General features: G+C 25.5%; 1 protein-coding gene across 1 annotated transcript; it reads right to left on the minus strand.

Moving 5' to 3' along the window:
- Positions 1-13,909: 13,909 nt before the first annotated feature.
- Positions 13,910-17,294, minus strand: LOC136083900 (sugar phosphate exchanger 3-like). The gene is made up of 2 exons (XM_065803817.1): positions 16,205-17,294; positions 13,910-14,382 (listed from the first exon to the last, which is right to left on the minus strand). The coding sequence occupies exons 1-2, from the start codon at positions 17,121-17,123 to the stop codon at positions 13,931-13,933; spliced, it is 1,371 nt and encodes a 456-aa protein (XP_065659889.1). The 5' UTR covers positions 17,124-17,294; the 3' UTR covers positions 13,910-13,930.
- Between the last annotated feature and the right edge of the window lie 4,834 nt (positions 17,295-22,128).

Here is a 22,128-nt window from a genome sequence, read left to right on the forward strand (position 1 = left end):
ACAGGATAATTACAGAAACTTTTCGATTTTTAATCTGAAGTACACAGTGTTATTGGGAATAAAGCCTCTAAGTCCAATTTTCAAAGTAATATGATCTAAAGTAATATATAAATAAAATAATATGCTTCAAAATGCATGTACTTATACATATAACTCCTGATAATTAACTATATGTATAACCAGTTATACATAAAATTTATTATATAAACTTATTTTTTAAGGTTATGTTTGAACAAATTAGTACCAATTAAAGTTACAGTTCTTAATTGTTCATTGTTTTTTTCACTACTTTATATTTATTTATTCAAATTTGTTAACTAGTACTAATTCTTACTACAGTAAGAATGTTTATCATTGTTGAACGTAATTTTATAACTAACTTTATTTTATTTGCAACATATTTTGACAATACCCTTTACATTTTAAATGACGACAGCTTAACTTAGATTGAATCTTAACTGAATCATTGTAAGCTTTGTAAGGTTTTGTTGTATATAAAAAGGTTAAATAAATATATATATATATATATATATATATATATATATATATATATATAAAAATTTACATATATATATATATGCATATATATATATATATATATATGCATATATATATATATATATGCATATATATATATATATGCATATATATATATATGCATATATATATATATATATATATGTATATATATATATATATATATATATAATATATATGTGTATATATATATATAAATATTTACATATATATATATATGCATATATATATATATATATATATATATATATATATATATATATATATAATATATGCATATATATATATATATATATATATATATATATATATATATATATATGCATATATATATATATATATGCATATATATATATATATATATATATATATATAATATATATATATATATATATTTAATATGTAGGCTATCGGGTCATCCATAAATGATGCCAGTTGATAGATGGGCAGTGTGAGCAGGAAAATTTAACAATAATTGACAATGAGGAGGGGATGTTGAGACCAAAACAATGTCAATTAAAAATTGTATTAAACAAAAAGTAAAACATTTTATTAAAAAAAAAAACTAAAACTATTTATGGTATTTATGAGCAGGTTTTAGAGGTATTTACACAAACAATATGGTATAAAGACTTCTTGCTTTTGTTGCTTAAAAGTTTACAGGATCATCGGAAAACAATTTAAATTTAGAAATAAGCTTGCTAATCTGAAAAAACAATTTATGTTGTTTTTATTACTTTAGTTGAGTACTGTTGAGAATAAATGTTTAATTAAATCAAAAAAAAATTAATGGTTTATGCATTTTTTATATTATATTAACAATTCTAATATATTATCATAATATGATAACAAAAACTGACATCATTATCAATAAGAGATGGCAAAAAATTGACAGGGTTTGATAAAGGGGTATGGCGTTCAATAAACCGGTCATCATCTGACATCATTATGCATAGATGACCCTATGATTTAGATAAAAGAAGAAATCAATTTGCCATATTTCTTTTTAGAAAGTGTAAGAAATATCATTGTAATGCTGAGAACCTATCTATTGTGCAAGCATTGACCACCTATTTATAAATTCGAGAGACAGAGGTGGATGTGCCGTTTGCAAAAGAAAAAATAACCATTCTCTAAATTGATTTTAGCTTTGCAGACTAACATTAATTTAGTATTTAGAAATAATTAATGAAGCTTGCATGATTTTTTTATATTTTATTTATTCCCATTAATTATCAGTTGTAAGACTCTATTTTATGATACGAATTTAAAAACTATTTATTTATAGTATAACAATAATACATAAATACTAGTTTCCTAATGCTACTATCATCACAATGTTGATGTTATTCGTTTTAAAGTGAGATTTTGTATCTATTTTATTGTTTTAATGACATATATAAATGTATATATATATATATATATATATATATATATATATATATATATATATATATATATATATATATATATATATATATATATATACTATATATATATATATATATATATATATATGTATATATATATATATATATATATATATATATATATATATATATATATATATATATATATATATGTATATTTATATATAGATATATATATATATGTATATATATATATATTTATCTATATCTATCTATCTATCTATATATATATATATATGTATATTTATATATAGATATATATATATATATGTATATATATATATATATATATATTTATCTATATCTATCTATCTATCTATCTATCTAATATATATATATATATATATATATTATATATATATATATATATATTATATATATATATATATATATATATATATATATATATATATATATTATTTTTACTTTATTTACGACACCTTTTGATATACAACAAAACCTTACAAAGCTTACAATAATTCAGTTAAAAATCAATCTGAGTTATTGAAACGTTATAAATTTATGATCAATAGAAAAGTAAAGCTGTTGACACTTAAAATGTAAAGGGTGTTGCCAAATTATGTTGAAAATAAAATTAAGTTACTAATAAAATCACGTTCAACAATGATAAACATTCTTACTGTAGTAAGAATTAGTACTAGTTAACAAATTTGAACAAATAAATATAAAATAGTGACAAAACAATGAACAAATAAGAAATTTAACTTGAACTTTTACTAAGTCTTGAATTGGAACTAATTGGTACTAATTTGTTTAAGCATAACCATAAAAAATAAGTTTATATAATAAATTTTATGTATAACTAGTTATACATATAGTTAACTATCAGGAGTTGTATGTATTACTAAATGCCTTTTAAAGCATATTATTTTATTTATATATTACTTTAGATAATATTACTCTGAAAACTAGACCCAGAGGCTTTATTCTTAATAACACTGTGGTTCTCAAGATTAAACATTGAAAAGTTTCTGTGAATATCCTGTTTTTGTTCCTCAAAGTAGTTTGTAAGTCTCTTAAGTCTTAAGAAACTTATAATGTCTAAATTTAAAAGTTTTGGAGCCTAACAAAAGTTACAAAAACCCATCTTCTCCTTATTTTTTGCGTTTTTAATAAAGAAAATTGGGAATTCTTTGACTTTCAAACCTGCATTTCTATTATATTATCCTAATATTTCTATTTGCACTAATCTTAATTTTATTTCCATAAAGAAATAAAACATTATTCGTGGTACTTACATACTTGCTCGCCATTCTCTAAAATAATACAAAATTATGCAAACAGAATAAATGAAGCCTCGTCGCAATGCAATGTCGATTTTAAAACTTTAGGTTTTTTTAGTTTCTAGCCTTTAAATAAATTCCCATGTAAAACCCACAAAAAAGCCACGTGGAATTTCCCATGTGAGAAAATATCATATGTTTCCCGCATGTAACCCTTTTGGGTTTACCCGCATGGGTTTTAAGTGACAAATTTCCATACGGATAGCACATGGGAAAATCCGTCCCACGTAAATCCCATCAATCCCATACGGAACCCTCTTGGAACCCGTGTGGGACGCGGTTTATTTTTCACTGGGCAATATAAAAAAATGTTTTTTTTAAAAAAAGGTTTTTTGATTTCTTCACTTTCTAATTCTCGTATTTTTTTTAAAAAATAAAAATTTTAGTAAATTTTTTATTGGAAGAACATTTATAACGGGAGGGGAATGGAATTCAAAAATATACTTTACGGGGGGAATGTTTGTCCAGGTACATACTTTCCGGGGGATAAAAATTATCTAATTGACAGTATTTACTATTACTTAGTGTATTGAATGCACGTTTTCTTATAGTATAATATCTTATTATACATTTACTATCGGACCTAAAAAAATAAATAAATTATAAATTTTGGGTTATAAGTTTTGAAAATAATGCCGAGAGAAAAAACGCAATACAAGTACTTATGTCAGGAGATTATATGTAATGCTTTAGTTCTTTCTGATAAGTGGATATGTTACTGCAAAAAGAAACACAAATTTATGAGGTTACTTAAAGACAATATTTTTAATATACTCCATATAATATGTTAATGTAAGGTTGTCTTTATTTCAATAATTTCTTTAAGATTATAAATGTATTGTTAGTACTGGTTTAAATGCTTAATAAAGTTCCCCAAATTAGCAAAATTAGCATCAGAAATTTGTATTTTTTTTAATACAGAAACTTGGAATTCAAAGTCAAAGTTATTGGATCTAGACAAAATAACGGAGAATCGGTTAAATATGGATATGCTGTCAAAAATCCTTTGGTTGATGACGTTGTTGTTTGTAAACCAGTATCAGAAAATTTTTTCCTTCTTGCAATTTTAGAATTATCATCTCCGAATTCTATAGAACAACTTCATGAGTTTGTCATAGCAAGTGAAGAAAATGTTTGCGAAACATTTTAAACTAAAATAAGCGTTACAATGCATCTCGGGTGCATCAGGAATCTGAAAATGATATGGTTAATTTATATTAAAATAAAAATAGTAATGAAATAACATCTGTCAAATCTCAGGGCGATATTGATATTGCAATTTTTTTAAATTCTCGTATATTTGAATTTGTTATAAACTAATTGTTATTTGCAAACCATTTGCCCAAAAAAACGTTTGTATTTTCACAAACAGGTGACCGAGCATGTTCAAAACCCTTGTTTTTTTTTAAAATTAGCTGACGGTGAGAAAAAAATGGCTTAGTTATAGTTTTTTGAAAGATATTTTGTATTGTGTGGATTGTCTCCTATTTGGTGGACTATCAGCATTATTGAATTGGATCAACAAGGGAATAAAAAATTGGAACAATGCACCACGAAGTTGAGCTATAGCTATAGCTCAACTTCATGATGTTCTCGACTGTCCTCGTAATTTACGATATCGCGTGATGCATTGTTCCAATTTTTTATTCCCTTCTTGATTCAGTTTAATAATGCTGACAGTCCACCAAATTTCTATAGCAAGAGTTAGATAGTGAAGTACGAGTCGACTAGATGAGATGTTTTTAAACTTACACATTACATTAACAGAAAAGAATAGGCATGTCGTATATCCCAGTGAAAAATAAAACCGCGTCCCACATGGGTTCCACGTGGGTTCCGTGTGGGATTGATGGGATTTACGTGGGACGGATTTTCCCATGTGGTATCCGTATGGAAATTTGTCACTTTAAACCCATGTGGGTAATCACACATGGGTTACATGTGGAAACCACATGGTACTTACTCACATGGGAAATTCCACGTGGGTTTGTTTATAAAATTAAGATTTGTGCAAATACACATATTAGGATAATATAATAGAAATGCAGGTTTGAAAGTCAAAGAATTCCCAATTTTCTTTATTAAAAACGCAAAAACTAAGGAGAAGATGGGTTTCTGTAACTTTTGTTAGGCTCCAAAACTTTTAACTTTAGACGTTATAAGTTTCTTAAGACTTAAGAGACTTACAAACTATTTGGATTTAATTGAGGAACAAAAACAGGATATTCACAGAAACTTTTCAATGTTTAATCTTGAGAACCACAGTGTTATTAAGAATAAAGCCTCTGGGTCCAGTTTTCAAAGTTATATTATCTAAAGTAATATATAAATAAAATAATATGCTTTAAAAGGCATTTAGTTATACATACAACTCCTGATAGTTAACTATATGTATAACTAGTTATACATAAAATTTATTATATAAACTTATTTTTTATGGTTATGCTTAAACAAATTAGTACCAATTAGTTCCAATTCAAGACTTAGTTAAAGTTCAAGTTAAATTTCTTATTTGTTCATTGTTTTGTCACTATTTTATATTTATTTGTTCAAATTTGTTAACTAGTACTAATTCTTACTACAGTAAGAATGTTTATCATTGTTGAACGTGATTTTATTAGTAACTTAATTTTATTTTCAACATAATTTGGCAACACCCTTTACATTTTAAGTGTCAACAGCTTTACTTTTCTATTGATCATAAATTTATAACGTTTCAATAACTCAGATTGAATCTTAACTGAATTATTGTAAGCTTTGTAAGGTTTTGTTGTATATCAAAAGGTGTCGTAAATAAAGTAAAAATAATATATTTATATATATATATATATATATATATATATATATATATATATATATATATATATATATATATATATATATATATATATATATATATATATATATTAGGGTGGTGCTAAAAACAACTTATTTTAAAAATGTCAGCTGACAACCCCTAAATGTGTTTTATATAATAAAATAATACTGGATTTAAAAAATTTTTGAATAAAAAATATTTTTACGGGTGCCACAAGGCCCTTATACATCAAACAGGTTCCTAATATTATAAAAAAAAAATTTTTCAAAAGTATGTCATGTTGGTTCTCAAAAGAAGCACAATTTTATAAAAATTTCAAAAATAACAATTAATTAAAAAAAAAAAATATTTTATAGTTTATTGCAAAAAAAATGACCTTTTAAACTAAAAATGAAAAAAGTGTATTTTTTTACACTATATTTTCAAAAAAATCTTAAAATTTTGCTTCTTTTGAGACCCAACATGATATACTTTTGAAAAACTTTTTTTTTTATATATTAGGAACCTGTTTGATGTATAAGGGCCTTGTGGCACCCGTAATAATATTTTTTATTCAAAAATTTTTTAAATCCAGTATTATTTTATTATATAAAACACATTAAGAGGTTGTCAGCTGACATTTTAAAAATAAGTTGTTTTTACCACCACCCTAATATATATATATATATATATATATATATATATATATATATATATATATATATATATATATATATATATATATATATATATATATATATATATTATATATATATATATATATATATATATATATATATATATATATATAGATAGATAGATAGATAGATAGATATAGATAAATAACTATATATATATATATATATATGTATATATATATATATATATATATATATATATATATATATATATATATATATATACCATATATATATATATGTATATAAATATATATACATATATATAAATATATATATATATATATATATATATATATATATATATATATATATATATATATATACATATATATATATATATATATATTTATATATATATATATATATATATATATATATATATATACACATATATATATATATATTTATATATGTCATTAAAACAATAAAATAGATACAAAATCTCACTTTAAAACAAATACCATCAACATTGTGATGATAGTAGCATTAGGAAACTAGTATTTATGTATTATTGTTATATTATAAATAAATAGTTTTTAAATTCGTATCATAAAATAGAGTCTTACAACTAGTAATTAATGGAAATAAATAAAACTAAAAAAAAATCATGCAAGCTTCATTTATTATTTCTAAATACTAGATTAATTTTAGTCTTCAAAGCTAAAATCAATTTAGAGAATGGTTATTAGTTCTTTTGCAATTGGCACATCCACCTCTGTCTCTCGAATTTATAAATAGGTGGTCCAAGAATGCACAATAGATAGGTTCTCAGCATTACAATGATTTTTTCTTACACTTTCTAAAAAGAAATATGGCAAATTGATTTCTTGTTTTACCTAAATCATACGGTCATCTATGTATAATGATGTCAGATGATGACTCGGTTTATTGAACGCCATCCCCCTTTATCAAACCCTGTCAATTTTTTGCCATCTCCTAATGATAATGATGTCAGTTTTTGTTGTCATATTTTTTTTTTTTTTTTCGGAATATTCACATATATATATATATATATATATATATATATATATATATATATATATATATATATATATATATTTATGACACCTTTTGATATACAACAAAACCTTACAAAGCTTACAATAATTCATTTAAGATTTAATCTGAATTAAGTTGTCGTCATTTAAAATGTAAAGGGTGTTGTCAAAATATGTTGCAAATAAAATTAAATTACTAATAAAATCACGTTCAACAATGATAAACATTCGTACTGTAATAAGAATTAGTACTAGTTAACAAATTTGAACAAATAAATATAAAATAGTGAAAAAACAATAAACAAATAAGAAATTTAACTTGAACTTTAACTAAATCTCGAATTTGAACTAATTGGTACTAATTTGTTCAAGCATAAACTTAAAAAATAAGTTTATATAATAAATTTTATGTATAACTAGTTATACATATAGTTAATTATCAGGAGTTATATGTATAACTACATGCATTTTAAACATATAATTTTACTTATATATTACTTTAGATCATAATAACTTGCAAATTGGGCTTTATTCCCAATAACACTGTGTTACTTTATATTAAAAATTGAAAAGTTTCTGTAAATATCCTATTTTTGTTCCTCAATGTAGTTCGTAAGTGCCTTAAGTCTTAAGAAACTTATTATGTCTAAAGTTAAAAGTTTTGGAGCCTAAAAAGAGTTACAGAAACCCATCTCCCCCTTATTTTTTTTCTTTTTTAATAAAGAAAATCGGAAATTCTGTGACTTTCAAACCCGCACTTCTTTGTGAGACACTGCAGTGTCCCATGCATGCATGCTTGGTTTTTAACAACATTTGAACTTGCATCAGTTAATTGTTTGCAGATAATATACTCAAGAACTATACTCAAGTATCATAGGAACATGTTAGAGAATGTTTGTATGATATTTGAACATCACAAATTTAATAATAGTGTTAGGATATTATATGTAAATAATACCATAATAGATTATGATATGAAAATAAGATAGAATATGAAGACAACGATCAAAAAAGAAATTTACTTATAGAAATTTAGATGTTTGTTTATTAGTTTCAGAATATTATATTATGTGTGACGAAAAAATAAAGATACTTTTGCACCCAGTGTCTATTGCACCCAATTTCATCATTGTAAAGTAGGTTATCACATTTTTTGTTTTTTGTTTTGTTTAACGACTTCTAATTCATCACTTTTATTCAGGATTCTCTTCATGGGTTCAAGCTCATTACCCATAATACGTTAGTCATTGTAAGTAATAAATTAGGAAAAAATTATTTGTGAAATATTTAAGTCATTAATAACTTCAACCTGGCTAATAATTAAAATTGCTCGAATAAAAAGGTTCCGTAATAAAATTGCTCTCTCACTCCCTCTCTCTCTCTCTCTCTCTTTTTTTTTTATTAAATGTTGGAAGAAATTTAGAAAATACTAAAACCTTTGGTATTATGCAAGCCCAAGCGATTTACTTAATTCAATCGACAAAAGACGGCGTGAATATCGCAAAAGAAAAAATAATATTTTCAATAGTTACTTTGAATGTATTCATTAATAGCATTTAATTAAAAATAAATTCATTTTGTAACACGTTTTTTAATTTTATAAAATTTCGTTATAATAGTTTATGGTAAATTCCACATTGGTTAAAGGTGGAAAACATTACATGTAAAAGATCAAAAATGCTACACATTTTGAATCCCAAATGGGATGTGGTAGCTAATACCAGATTAAGCTAAGCCTCTCTGAAAGCTTCGATGATTAATTTTAAATTACTAATTAAGTAATTTTTAAATTAAAGGATTTTTAAAAATTATCATAAAAGCATTCGGACTTTCATTTGTCTGGTATTGACTACTTTTATGCCATTTGGATTTAAATATGTGGCATTTAAGATCTTTAACATATAGTATTTTCCACCTATATCCCATGTAGGATTTACCACATAAAACCCATGTGGGAATAACCATATGAAAACCACATAGGACAAAATAATAATCGCCATATGGGTTACACATGGTAAATACCCACGCGTATCCCATATGAGACTTATCATATGGAATTCATGTGGGATTTACCATATGAAACCCACATGGGAAAAAATAATAATCCCCACATGGGTTACATATGGAAAAAATCCACACGTATCCCATGTGCGCCTTTTTACTGGAATATGTCTACCAAATGTTTGAAATTTTTGTCAACTGAAATGAAGGCCTTCCGTGGTCACAATTCCAAGGAGGGTAAATTTTTGCATTTTTTCGAGGATTTTCTGAATTTGATTCTTCATCGGCCGATTATTTAAGTAATGTTGAATACTATTTGTTCGAATGATTTTTGCAAGAAACCGGAAATAAATCTATTAAGTCCACTTAACATGCGGCGGTTGTTAATTATAATGAAAAATTTAGTTGTTCAAAAAGTTGTGATAGACTTGAGGAACCAAAAGGTTTGTTCCATTTTTGGCAATGGAACCCAAGATAAATCTAAAATAAAAGCTCAACGCCTCATCTTACGTTATTTAGAAATTACAGCTGCTGGTCCTCGCCCAGTTCAGAGAGTAATTAAAATGTTTACATCTAGAAAAATTCGGAGTGAGAGAATTTTTTCAATTTTATCAAATATCAAAGTCAAAATAATTTGGATTATCGGCCAAAGATACAATGGCGCAAGTAACTACAGATGCAAATTAAATTGTCTAAAAGCATTAATCCTTGAAAAGGCTTCAAAACCTATGTATTTTTTGGTGCATTGCCCATCGATTAAATCTAGTTACTTAATCCGTTTTAAAATGTTGTTCCGAAATAACCAATGTTTTAGAAATTATTCAAAAACTGTATAATTTTTTCTCATGACACAAGCGACATTCTGTTTTTGTTGAAATGCAGCAGAATGCTAGATATACGAAATCGTTGAAAAGAGCATCTGACACAACCCAAAAGTAGAGATCAGCAAATAACGGCATTAAAACCCCGCTTGATTGTTATGACTGCATTGTTGATGCTTTGTGATTTTTGTCAACAAATAGTCATGACTCAGAGGCAACAAATTCAGAAAATTAGTTGTTACGTAAAGTAGAAGATATAAGCTGTAACCCAGTAAACACACAAACGTTTATTAAACGTCGAAACAACGTTTAGATTAAGGGTTTAGATTTGGTCGATTATACGTTCAGAATGAAATCCAGATTAACGTTTAGATCAAACCTCCATAAAACGTCGAGATTACAACGTATTTTCGACGTCTATTATAGGGTTAATAAAGGCATATAAAGCGTATATTATACGTATATAAAGCGTTTAGATTTAGTTCAATTAACGTATATAAATTGTTTAGATTTAGTCTAATAAACGTCTAAAACGTGTTTAGATTTAGTCTAATAAATGTATATAAAGCATTTAGATGTAGTCTAATTGAACGTATATTTAACGTTTAGATTTAGTCAAATAAACGTATGTATATCGTTTAGATGTAGTCTAATTGAACGTATATTTAACGTTTAGATTTAAGTTTAATTAAATCCAACCTAATATATATATATATATATATATATATATATATATATATATATATATATATAATATATATATATATATATATATATATATATTAGGTTGGATATCTAATTAAATCCAACCTAATATATATATATATATATATATATATATATATATATATATATATATATATATATATATATATATATATATATATATATATATATATATATATATATATATATATATATATACACACTTTATATGCTTTTCCCAAATATACAAATATTTTATATACTTATATATTATTTATAACTTTTTATAATTTACTACTTTTATACTATACATACCCATTATAAACTTATAAAATACGCTATAGTTTGGATTTACCTTACAAATAGCAGAGGGAAGGGGGGGGGGTCCTTAAACTTTATTTGTTTGTTTCAATAACTCTAAAAAATTTATTCGTATTATCCATTATGCCTTCGCACTAGCAATATTACAGTGAAAATTTATAATATCAATTTACGTCTAAAAAAATCCATTTTGCAAGAACGCACCTAAACAAATATTTTTTGTAAATTTATTCTCATTTAGCAAAAAATAAAAGTTTACATTAGTATTAAGTTAAAGATTACTAATAAAATTATTAAACTTATAAAAATGTATTTTGGATCACTGTGTCCTCTGGTTTCTCAAAAATCTTTCTAATATACCGTCCAACGAATGTTCATCAAGCGCCGGTTCTTGTTCATCGTGCGCCAGTTCTTTGTTCATCGGCGTCGGTTCTTGGGCAACATCATCATTCATATTCGTCTCCTGATTGTCTTATTTCGTAACCTGATTTGTAACCGCAAAAAACTATTTTAATTAAAATAATTTTAATGTACATTCATAAAATAAAATTAGAATTACACAGAACAACTTTACATATAGAGGATTTTCTGAATGGAAGTTTCCAAAATTTCCTGTACCATCCATGTTTATTTTTGACAAAAATAAACATGGAAAATTTCGAAAGTCGCGCCATATCATATGCAGTGGCTTTTACCAGCTCTGTTCAACCAAATTTCTTTAGCAAATGTAACTAAATTAAGCTAATATGCATCTAAATTGAAAAAATTAAAAAATTTATTTATTAAACCTTAATTAATGCAAAGATGAATACCTACTGCTACACTATCCAACTAACGCTTACAAAATGAATTTAAACTGTTTATAAAACTTACGAAAAAAGTTCTTGCAGCAGGACTTACATAACGAGAGACCAGCAACTCATATTTTTTAACTGTGTCAATGTTGCAATCAATAATTTCTAAAACATCTGAGTCCATTAAGTTTTTGGCATTTAGGAAGGTAGATTGTCGCGATAAGAGATTTTTAACTTTTTAGCTTCCGACACTCGTTTATTATTTATTAATCAGTCGTTTTGCTTTCAGTTGTTGCAAGGAAGTGAATCTTGTAAACGCATTTAAATTAATTATTTAGCCAATAATAAGTAATTTTTTAATAATTTTTTTTATTTCGTTTTAATTATGCCTATTTAAACCGCGTGATATAAGCTGTTATGTGAGTCTTCTGACCAATGGCTATATTGCTATATTATAATATAATAAACGTTTATTAAACGTCGATCAAACGTTTAGAATAACAACTTATATTAGTCAATATTGTAAACGTTTGATTGACGTTTAATAAACGTATAAATTAAAAGATTTAAAGCGTAGATTTTAAATCTATAAATGTTTACGTTTAATTAAGGTCGATTAAAGGTTTACAATATTGACTAATGTAAGTCGATATTCTAAACGTTAAATCGACGTTTAGTAAACGTATATATAAAAAAGTTTGAAATATACATTTCAAATCAAGCGTCAATTTTTAGTCAATAATAGGTCGCTAAACGTTTTATCTATTTTTCGACCGATTTCGATTAAATATTGATCAATTCTAAACCAATCTGTGTTTACTGGGAAGGTGTATGTGTTTTTTGAAATCAAGATTTGATGTAACTGGGCCAGTTTCTCGTATTTCGCAGGCCAAGGCAGCAGATCTCTTAATCAAAGTTTCAGTTATTAATATTAGTATAAAAAAACCGACAAATATGAGAAATAATGCTGATGATCTCTTCCATAACAGTAAAAAGTCCGCAATAGAGTTTATATATTCGACTTATCTGTATCCGGTCGGATATGTAAAAAATCATATCCGGTTCACCTTTTGGGTATAAGCGTTCTCTATTCCTTGTTTCATTTATTCTTTATTTATAACGATATTTTCATTAGCTAATTTTTTTTATATACATTTTTATAAAGATTGTAAAACAAAAAAATTTTATTATACAAAGAACAACAAATAACAATAAAGATTCGTACATACCTATTTATATATTTATATATATATATATATATATATATATACATATATATATATATATATATATATATATATATATATATATATATATATATATACATATATATATATATATATATATATATATATATATATATATATATATATATATATATATATATATATATATATATATATATATATATATATATATATATATATATATATATATATATATATATATATATGTAATGTTATATAAAAGTACTAAGTTACAAAAAATACTATCTAAAAATTTTATTTTCAAATTATATATTTATAGTTTAGAATAATTTTTATTACGCTTTTTTGACAAATCTAATAAATCTTTGTACAAAATAAGTAAGTTCCAAAAGCAACTGCATCCAACAACAAATATCAAAAAGTAAAAAACCCCATTCCACACTAGTTCTTTTTTTATTATAAGTATTAAGCATTGAGATATTGCTGCTGCAAATCGCCCTGTGCCATCAATAATGCCAGTAACAGTCGCCAAAGCTTGATTGTTGTTTGTAATTTGATGCTTACTGATAACTACTGGGATCGCTGTACTAATAATATTATCAGGTCCCCCAATTAAAAATCCATTTATAAAAATTATTAAACGATTGGTACGAAATCCAACACCTTTATAATTTAAGAGTATGGTTGCAATTGAAGATAAAAGCATTAAAGAAATTACAGGCGATCGAATCCCTATCAATTTAGATAAGATTCCAGCAGCAATACCTAAAACAAACAATTAGTTTATTTAAAAACAACTTTTGCAACGTTTCTACGCTAATATTAGTTGTAAATTTTGTGTACGCTAATATTAATTGTATGCTTGCGAAAAACAGTTTAGATAAAATCTTTAGACAAAATAATTAAAAGAAAAGTTTTTCAGTTGTAATACCAATAATACCAATCATATTTTTTGGCTAATTCAAAAAAAAATCACTTTTAATTTTTTTGTTAGAAGTGCACCAGATAAAATAATCGGCCGGTCAATGATGTGATAACAATCAAGTGTCACCGTAGAATTTTTGCCAAAGCAGCCAAAAATTAATGTTGATATTCCGTGAGCTGTCAGAAACTATTTAAGATCAAAGTTTTTAAGCGAAACCAATTACTTCCAAGAAGTTTAGCAATATAATACAAATGGCATCCTGAATAATGTCAACTAATATGAAAACACCGGTTCGACACAAACTCGACACGATATAGGTAAGTTTCTTTGAAGAACCAGCAATACCAGTTGTTAGTCCATCAAACACTGACATATAAAGGCGGTGCTATTTGTGTGTTATGAAAGAAAAACATTGTTGAGAAACCTATAGAAATACTTTAAGTGGTAAATGTTTAGTTCATGCCAGCGGAAAATATAGTTTTAAAAACATTTGGTGCATAAATACATCAGCTGTTATAATTCAATTAACCAATTGATGAATTGATTTCAATAAGTTTTTTGCAATATAAAACCAAGCGTGTATATACATTAATGCGTGTTATGTTTATGTTATGCTGCTTGCCTAATAACACGATTAATAATATTGAAAAATATAACAAGTCACGAAAAAAACAGTTTGGTGTATTTTATGAAACTATTAAAAGAAAAAAGTTCTCGATGGCAAGACTTAAAAAGTTTTCTTAGAGTTTTCCTTGGCTACATAACTTTTTTTTGTCTTTTTTAAGACTTATCTATTCTTCTCAAAATTGTAATATTATTTTACTTCATTGCAGAGATGTAGTCAAGACAGTAAAGGCCAAGATCAAGACTAGGACCAAGACATTTGGTCTCAAGACTAAGACCAAGACTGAACGCTTCAAGACCATGACCAACAGATCAAAAAATCAACCCAAGACGATGATTAAAACTTTTAACGATTTACAAGAGTAGGATCAAGACTTAGGTTCTAAGAAGTCAAAATAAAACTCATGCTCACACAAGTAAGGGGTAAACTAATTTTTTTTAATTTTCCTAACATAAAATATTTCAGTTAGAGCCTTGTCAAACCAATGTGACGAAATCTCATTGAGAGCGGGAAGTTGCGGTGATCTACGGTTTGTTAATAATTACTAATTCATTCATTGAGTTGATATTTTTTGTAAGAATTAAGAAAGTAAAACACAGTAGAAGTCTGAGACTAAAGCCAAGACCAATACTCTAGGCTTTCAAGACCAAGACTAAGACCAATACTTTAATCTTCAAGACCAATACCAAGACCAAGACAGTTAAATATGAGTCTCGAGGCGTCTCGAGTTTAGGACTAAGGTCTCAAGACTTACATCTCTAATTATTAGATAAAAAATAATGGTTTATTATGATTGGAATTGGTTTGTCGTGATCCCATAAAAATGAAAAAATATAAATTAAAAAAAAAATAGATTAAGATCCCATGAAAATCAATAATTAAGATCTCATGAAAATAAAAAATTATAACTTGAAAAAAAAAAAAAAAATCAGATTTTAAAATTAAATTATCAGATATTTGTTAAGTTAGTGAAACAAATCTCCCTAATGCTATCTATCATTGTAAATAGTTTTGAATATATTCAAAAATTTAATTACCTCCAAGAATTGTACCAAGATCATAATAAGATATTAAATTATTCGACTCTTTATCACCCCATTGAGGATCAAGAGACAAATAAGTTGATAGTGAAAAAAGAGATATTTCATTCACCATTTTAACAAAGAAAAAAGAAAGTGCATAAGATGGAACACCAGGCATCAAAAAAGCTTTTCTAAATCCAACAGCTTTCTTTATGTGAACATTTGCGTGATTCTTATTTTCGTTATTTCGTATATTTGTCAAGTTTCTTTCGTCTAATCCAACTTGATTAGGATAAGTTATTAAACAAAAAAAAACAATCACGCCACCACAAATTAACAGAGAACTATTTAACAATCCGCCATAATAACAATTATAGTTCAATGAATAATTAATAATACAAGAACCAATTATTCTTCCAAAATTACCGCTTCCACCCCATATTCCATACAAAATATCTCCTGAAATAAACCAGTTTCCCATTATTGCAACGGTCACTGGCCAACCTATTGATTGAAATAATCCATTAGCAACAGAAAGCGAGTAGTAATAGTATTTATTCGGAGTAATTATTTTATTGCTTAGATACCCAATCATTAACGTTGTAAAAGCGGAACTCCACATACCAAAAGCTAACATATAACGCAAATTTAGTCTATCTCCCATTGTGCCACTAATGTATAATCCTATTGCGTAAGCAAACGAAAATGTAATATCAAGCTTTTCAAAAAACATTATCGGGTCCTCATTATTTTCAGATGATTTCAAGGTGTTTTCAAGGATAGTTGATCTGTTCAAAGTATTTTTGCAATTGTCAAGTGATACTCTGCTTGCTTGAAAAAATGCATAAGAAAAATAGGTTAAAATGAAAACGCATACGTGATGCCAAGACCAGTTACGACTTTTTGCCAATATATTATTACTTAATGGTTCCATCTCTAAATTAATTTATCAATATATTTAATAAGATATAAGTGTGTGTGATCACACATTTTGTACTGGATGTTATCAAAAAGAGACTCAATTATTTTTATATTAACTTAATCAAAATAAGTTCTTTTAATAAAATTTACTTGTTATTTAAAACTAATTTTAAAGATAGTATATAGTTTTGAATAACAAGTATTGGTGTGTTATTTGAACTTTAAATAACGGTTATTAAGTTTTTGGACTGGAGCAGAAGCCGTATTTTTGTAACAAAAGCTTTTATTTAAAACACAAAACTTAAAAATAATAATAAAAAAATGTTTCTTTTTTTAGCGTTCGAAGAGAGAAAAAATATTATACACAAAGTTTTCTTATAAGGTAAAGTCATTTCCTAACACTCAAAACATGGTTTTGTAACTTAAGATCCATTTTGCCAAGAAAGTAGATAAATCTAGATTTCAACTCATCAAAATTCTTTTCTGTCCATTCGCCTTCATAAACTTTATTTTTTAGGTTTCCCCAAAATTCTTCTATAAGCCGTGCTTAAGAGATTTTTTTTGGTTTTTTCAAATACAATTTAAGCACGGCTTCAAAATTAAACTATTACAAACCTACGTGCACTTTTTTTTGCAGAGATAACTTAATATTAATTCTAGTCCTAAAACTTATTCATTACCCGTTAACAACAAATTATATAAAAAGAAATTATTTTAACTAGGTAAATATAAAGACAATTGCTTTTCTGTGTTACAACATTCTGTGCAAAATTTGTTTGAGTGAGAGAGGCAAACTTTTTTTAAATAACTTATAATGTTTTTTAAAGACATTTCGACAACTTTTTGAAAACATTTTTCTATTATTTTAGTTTTTAATAAAATATAATTATAGTATAATAATAATAATAATATAAATATAATTATAATAGAATTACCTCTCTTTCAAGACAAAGAAATAAAAAACTAATTTTAAAATTCCGAATTCTCGGTCACTTATTCACTTTGGTTTAAATAAAACTCACTTTGGTATTTTACCAAGCAAATAAATTATATAAAAAACCATATTAGACTTTATTATTAGGCTTAAGAATGACATTTAAAACGGTTACTATAGATACGATTACTATAGATACTATTATCTGAATTTTTGAAATGCGATTTGGGCAGTTGGATGCATTATTTGGGTTATAATTGTTAATTTGATACTTTTTTTATGGTGCTCGTGACTTGCACCATTGTATCTGATGAACGGGGTACCTTAATACAAATTTGTTATTTTATTTTAAATATTCCTTATTTTATTATAAATATTTTTAAAAGTTCCTGTTTTATTTCGTTAATTAATAAACTTATTTTGTAGGCAAAAGTTTAAGTTACAAATCGCACCAAATTTTTAAAAAAATCTTTTCAAAAGAATTTTTAAAAATTCAAAAAAAAAAATTTTTTTTAATCATTATACCCCATTCTTCCTTACAATTTCATTATGGTCAGTCAGCGTTACATTCAATAAGAAAAATTATAAAAATAGAATGTAATTCCTTATTGGATTAATAACAAAATTGAAGAAAAAAACTAAATTGATTTAGAAAATTACATTAGTCTTTTTTAAAAGAAAAAGAGATTAAATAATGACATTTTCTTGGAATTAGAAACTAACTACATTGGTAATTGATTACCATTTTATTAATTATTAACCTATATAAGCAAATAATTTTTTTTTTTTTTTTTAGTTATTTAAAATTACTTCCTTAATTTTAACATAACTATTTCAAAACATCTGATCCACAAACATAAAATCTATTATATCGCATCAAAACATTCATAAAACAGTTTAATGTTCAAAAATTAGTAACTAATTATTTTTTTATATTGATTTATATTGATGGGTTTTACCATTACAAAGTTGTGATCAACAAATTATATATACACGCTTTGATAGAAAAAGTTCTTCTCTATATAATTTTTTTTTTCATTGTGATCTATTTTATATTGTGACACTTAGTAATTGTTTCGTAAATGTAAACCTTAGTTTAAATTTCTATATTATTTTATATATATATATATATATATATATATATATATATATATATATATATATATATATATATATATATATATATATATATATATATATATTATATATATATATATATATATATATATTCATTAATTATTAGATTAAAAAAACAAAAATTAACAATACCAAACTTTTATTTGATCCTTTCAGCTTATTTTAACATGAGCAAAAATTACAGAAACTAAAAACACTTTGAGTAACTCGAAACTCTTTTTATAATTAGAAAATAAACAAGAAATTTTACACTAACAATGACGTAATAGCGAAGTTTTTATCTTTTAGTGATAGATTTTCGTTTACAATTTATAACATATTTTTTTCTCCAAACTAATGAATGTATTAAATAATTTAAAGCATTCGTTATTGCATGGACGTATAAAAAGTATAAATTTTCCGCAAACATTTTTTACTTTTTGTTTGACTATATACACGCATACACGCAGAAATAAACATGCACATAGACATATACACTTTTAGACACACACACACACACACACACACACACAAACACACACACTCATACAAATACAAAAAATCTATGAAATTTATGATTAGTAACAACAATTTAACTGGTCTACTAATTTACTAAATCCTTTTTACTTATCAAATTCCCGCGCGGATTCAGCGAGATTGAAAAGTGAGCACGAAATGCAATCCTTAACTCCATGTTTGCAATCACAACTAAGGAAAATTAGAGGAGGAAAAAAAAGAAAAAAGTGAATATTAAAAAACACTCCTGTCAGAGAGTCAATTTATTTATTAAAAATTAGAAGATCCCACAAAAAAAAAAGACTGAGCAGAAATGCAAATGCGGAAAAAAAATCTAGCTACAAAGCTTACAAAAAATTAACTTGTTTAAATTCATCGAATAAGGCTATTGATTTCGGAATGAAATAGATGGCACCAGTGATTTCACAAATGAGACTAATTTTAAAAACAAGTTGATTCAAAATGATTATGTGTTAGTCAAAGTTACTACTAAAATAATATTTAAATTTTAAAATTCCTTGCACTAAGCACAGTAAAATTATAGACCGGGTGAATAAAAACAAGCAATTCCTTTAAGCTAAAAGGCAAATACTTATAGCAAAAACAAATGCTAAAAAATACGTGAATAAAGTTTTTTTTTTATTCATAAGCAACTTGTTCCGCTTAGGAGTAAATGCTTTATGCCGCTACCAATAGAAATCGTTTGTATTTATTTTTTCGTTTAAAAATGGCTGCTTTTAATGTAAATCTGAATGATAATAATAATAACTAAAATGAATATATATATATATATATATATATATATATATATATATATATATATATATATATATATATATATATATATATATATATATATATATATTGTATTGAATTTGTAAACCTATATGTACAGATTTTTTTTAGGAGGTATCTAGCCCCCCTACGAATTTTATTAGTTGGCAAATTAGACCCAGTAGTCGACAAAATTGGATCTGTAGTTGGCAATCGGCAAATTTCGGCCTAGGAGGTCCTTTTTTTTTTTCTATTTTTCTTTTTTTGATAAGTTAGCCGGTGAAGGTGACAGGATTGACTTAACGGTAGCGCACACTGTATAGTAAGCCGTACCGGAAGGTAAAAACTCTGTACAGTGCTCGCTGCCTAAGTAAAAATCACTACATAGTAATTCCTACCGGCCAGGTATCAAACACTTAACTCAGGTATCATGTACTAACGGCAAAAAAAAAAAGAAAATACTTATAGTCAAAACTTTATAATTTTTCATAACTTTTATAAGATTATATGATAATTATACTCTAATAAAGTTTTTACAAATGTAATTCCTTCATGGATTTGACTAAGAAGATTACCTTTCAGGGTTTACGTGATCCTACTATCTTTACCGACATGTAATTCAGAGGTTTTATTTCAGAGTTTTTTAATTCTTAAGTTGTCTTCATCACTTGCCTCATAAAGCAAGTTGTATCAGATTACATGTGTCCTATAGAAGAGGGAGACCTGGCCTGAGTAGCTAAATCAATTCGAATGTCTTATTGCTATTTATAACCGCAAGTTGGTATAAACCTTTACAAATAAAATAGCGTTTTGAAAAGACCGCTTTTCACTCTTTTTGACCCCTGAAGTTGTAAGTTTTGTTAGCCCCTCGCTTCTTGAATTTTTTTTTTGCTTTAATAATTGCTTGTAGTGTGACTTTTTCATGAATATACTTTTATGAGAATCCATGAGTGTAAAATTTGTTATATGAAACATTACTTTAATTGACGCACAAAATTTATCTGCATTTTATTTTTTCATTTAGTAAAATTTCTAAGTTCTTAGACACGCTATTGGCCCCTAAAATTTTGTAGTTCCTTAACCACACTACCTATCAATGGTAAAGGCAGGATTTTAGAAGATTACCAATCTGAGTTGTGGTTGGTTGTCTTCTGAAACTTCAATTTTAATAATTAACTGATTGGTAATCTGTGTCACCATTTTAAATCAAAACAAGTGTGTTTTAAAAAAAAATGAGGGAAATGAGGTCAAACAAAATGAGGGAAATGAGGTCAAACAAAATGAGGGAAATGAGGTCAAACAAAATGAGGCAAATGAGGTCAAATAAAATGAGGGAAATGAAGTCAACCAACTGCATGACAAGAAATTGCTAATGTTTTCCTAAATCAAATAATTTTATTGTTAAAAAAACAAATCTAAACTTTTAAAAATAAATAAAAAATTAATAAGTTTTCACTGAAAGTCTTAACAGAAAAAAGATAATTTTCATAATATTTTAAATTAACCTCGTTAACTTCAATTTCTTGCTTGCTAAAACATTATCAGAACTTAAAAAGGGAGATAATCAACCAAGAGAGTTAAAAACCAGTCCATGATTAGTTTTAGAAAGATACATTGCATAATATTCTGGATTTACAAGAAAAGTCAAAATAATCTTAAAACAAAGTCAATAAAAAAT

The sequence above is a fragment of the Hydra vulgaris genome, chromosome 08 (assembly GCF_038396675.1).
Source record: "Hydra vulgaris chromosome 08, alternate assembly HydraT2T_AEP".
NCBI classification, from domain to species: Eukaryota; Metazoa; Cnidaria; class Hydrozoa; order Anthoathecata; family Hydridae; genus Hydra; species Hydra vulgaris.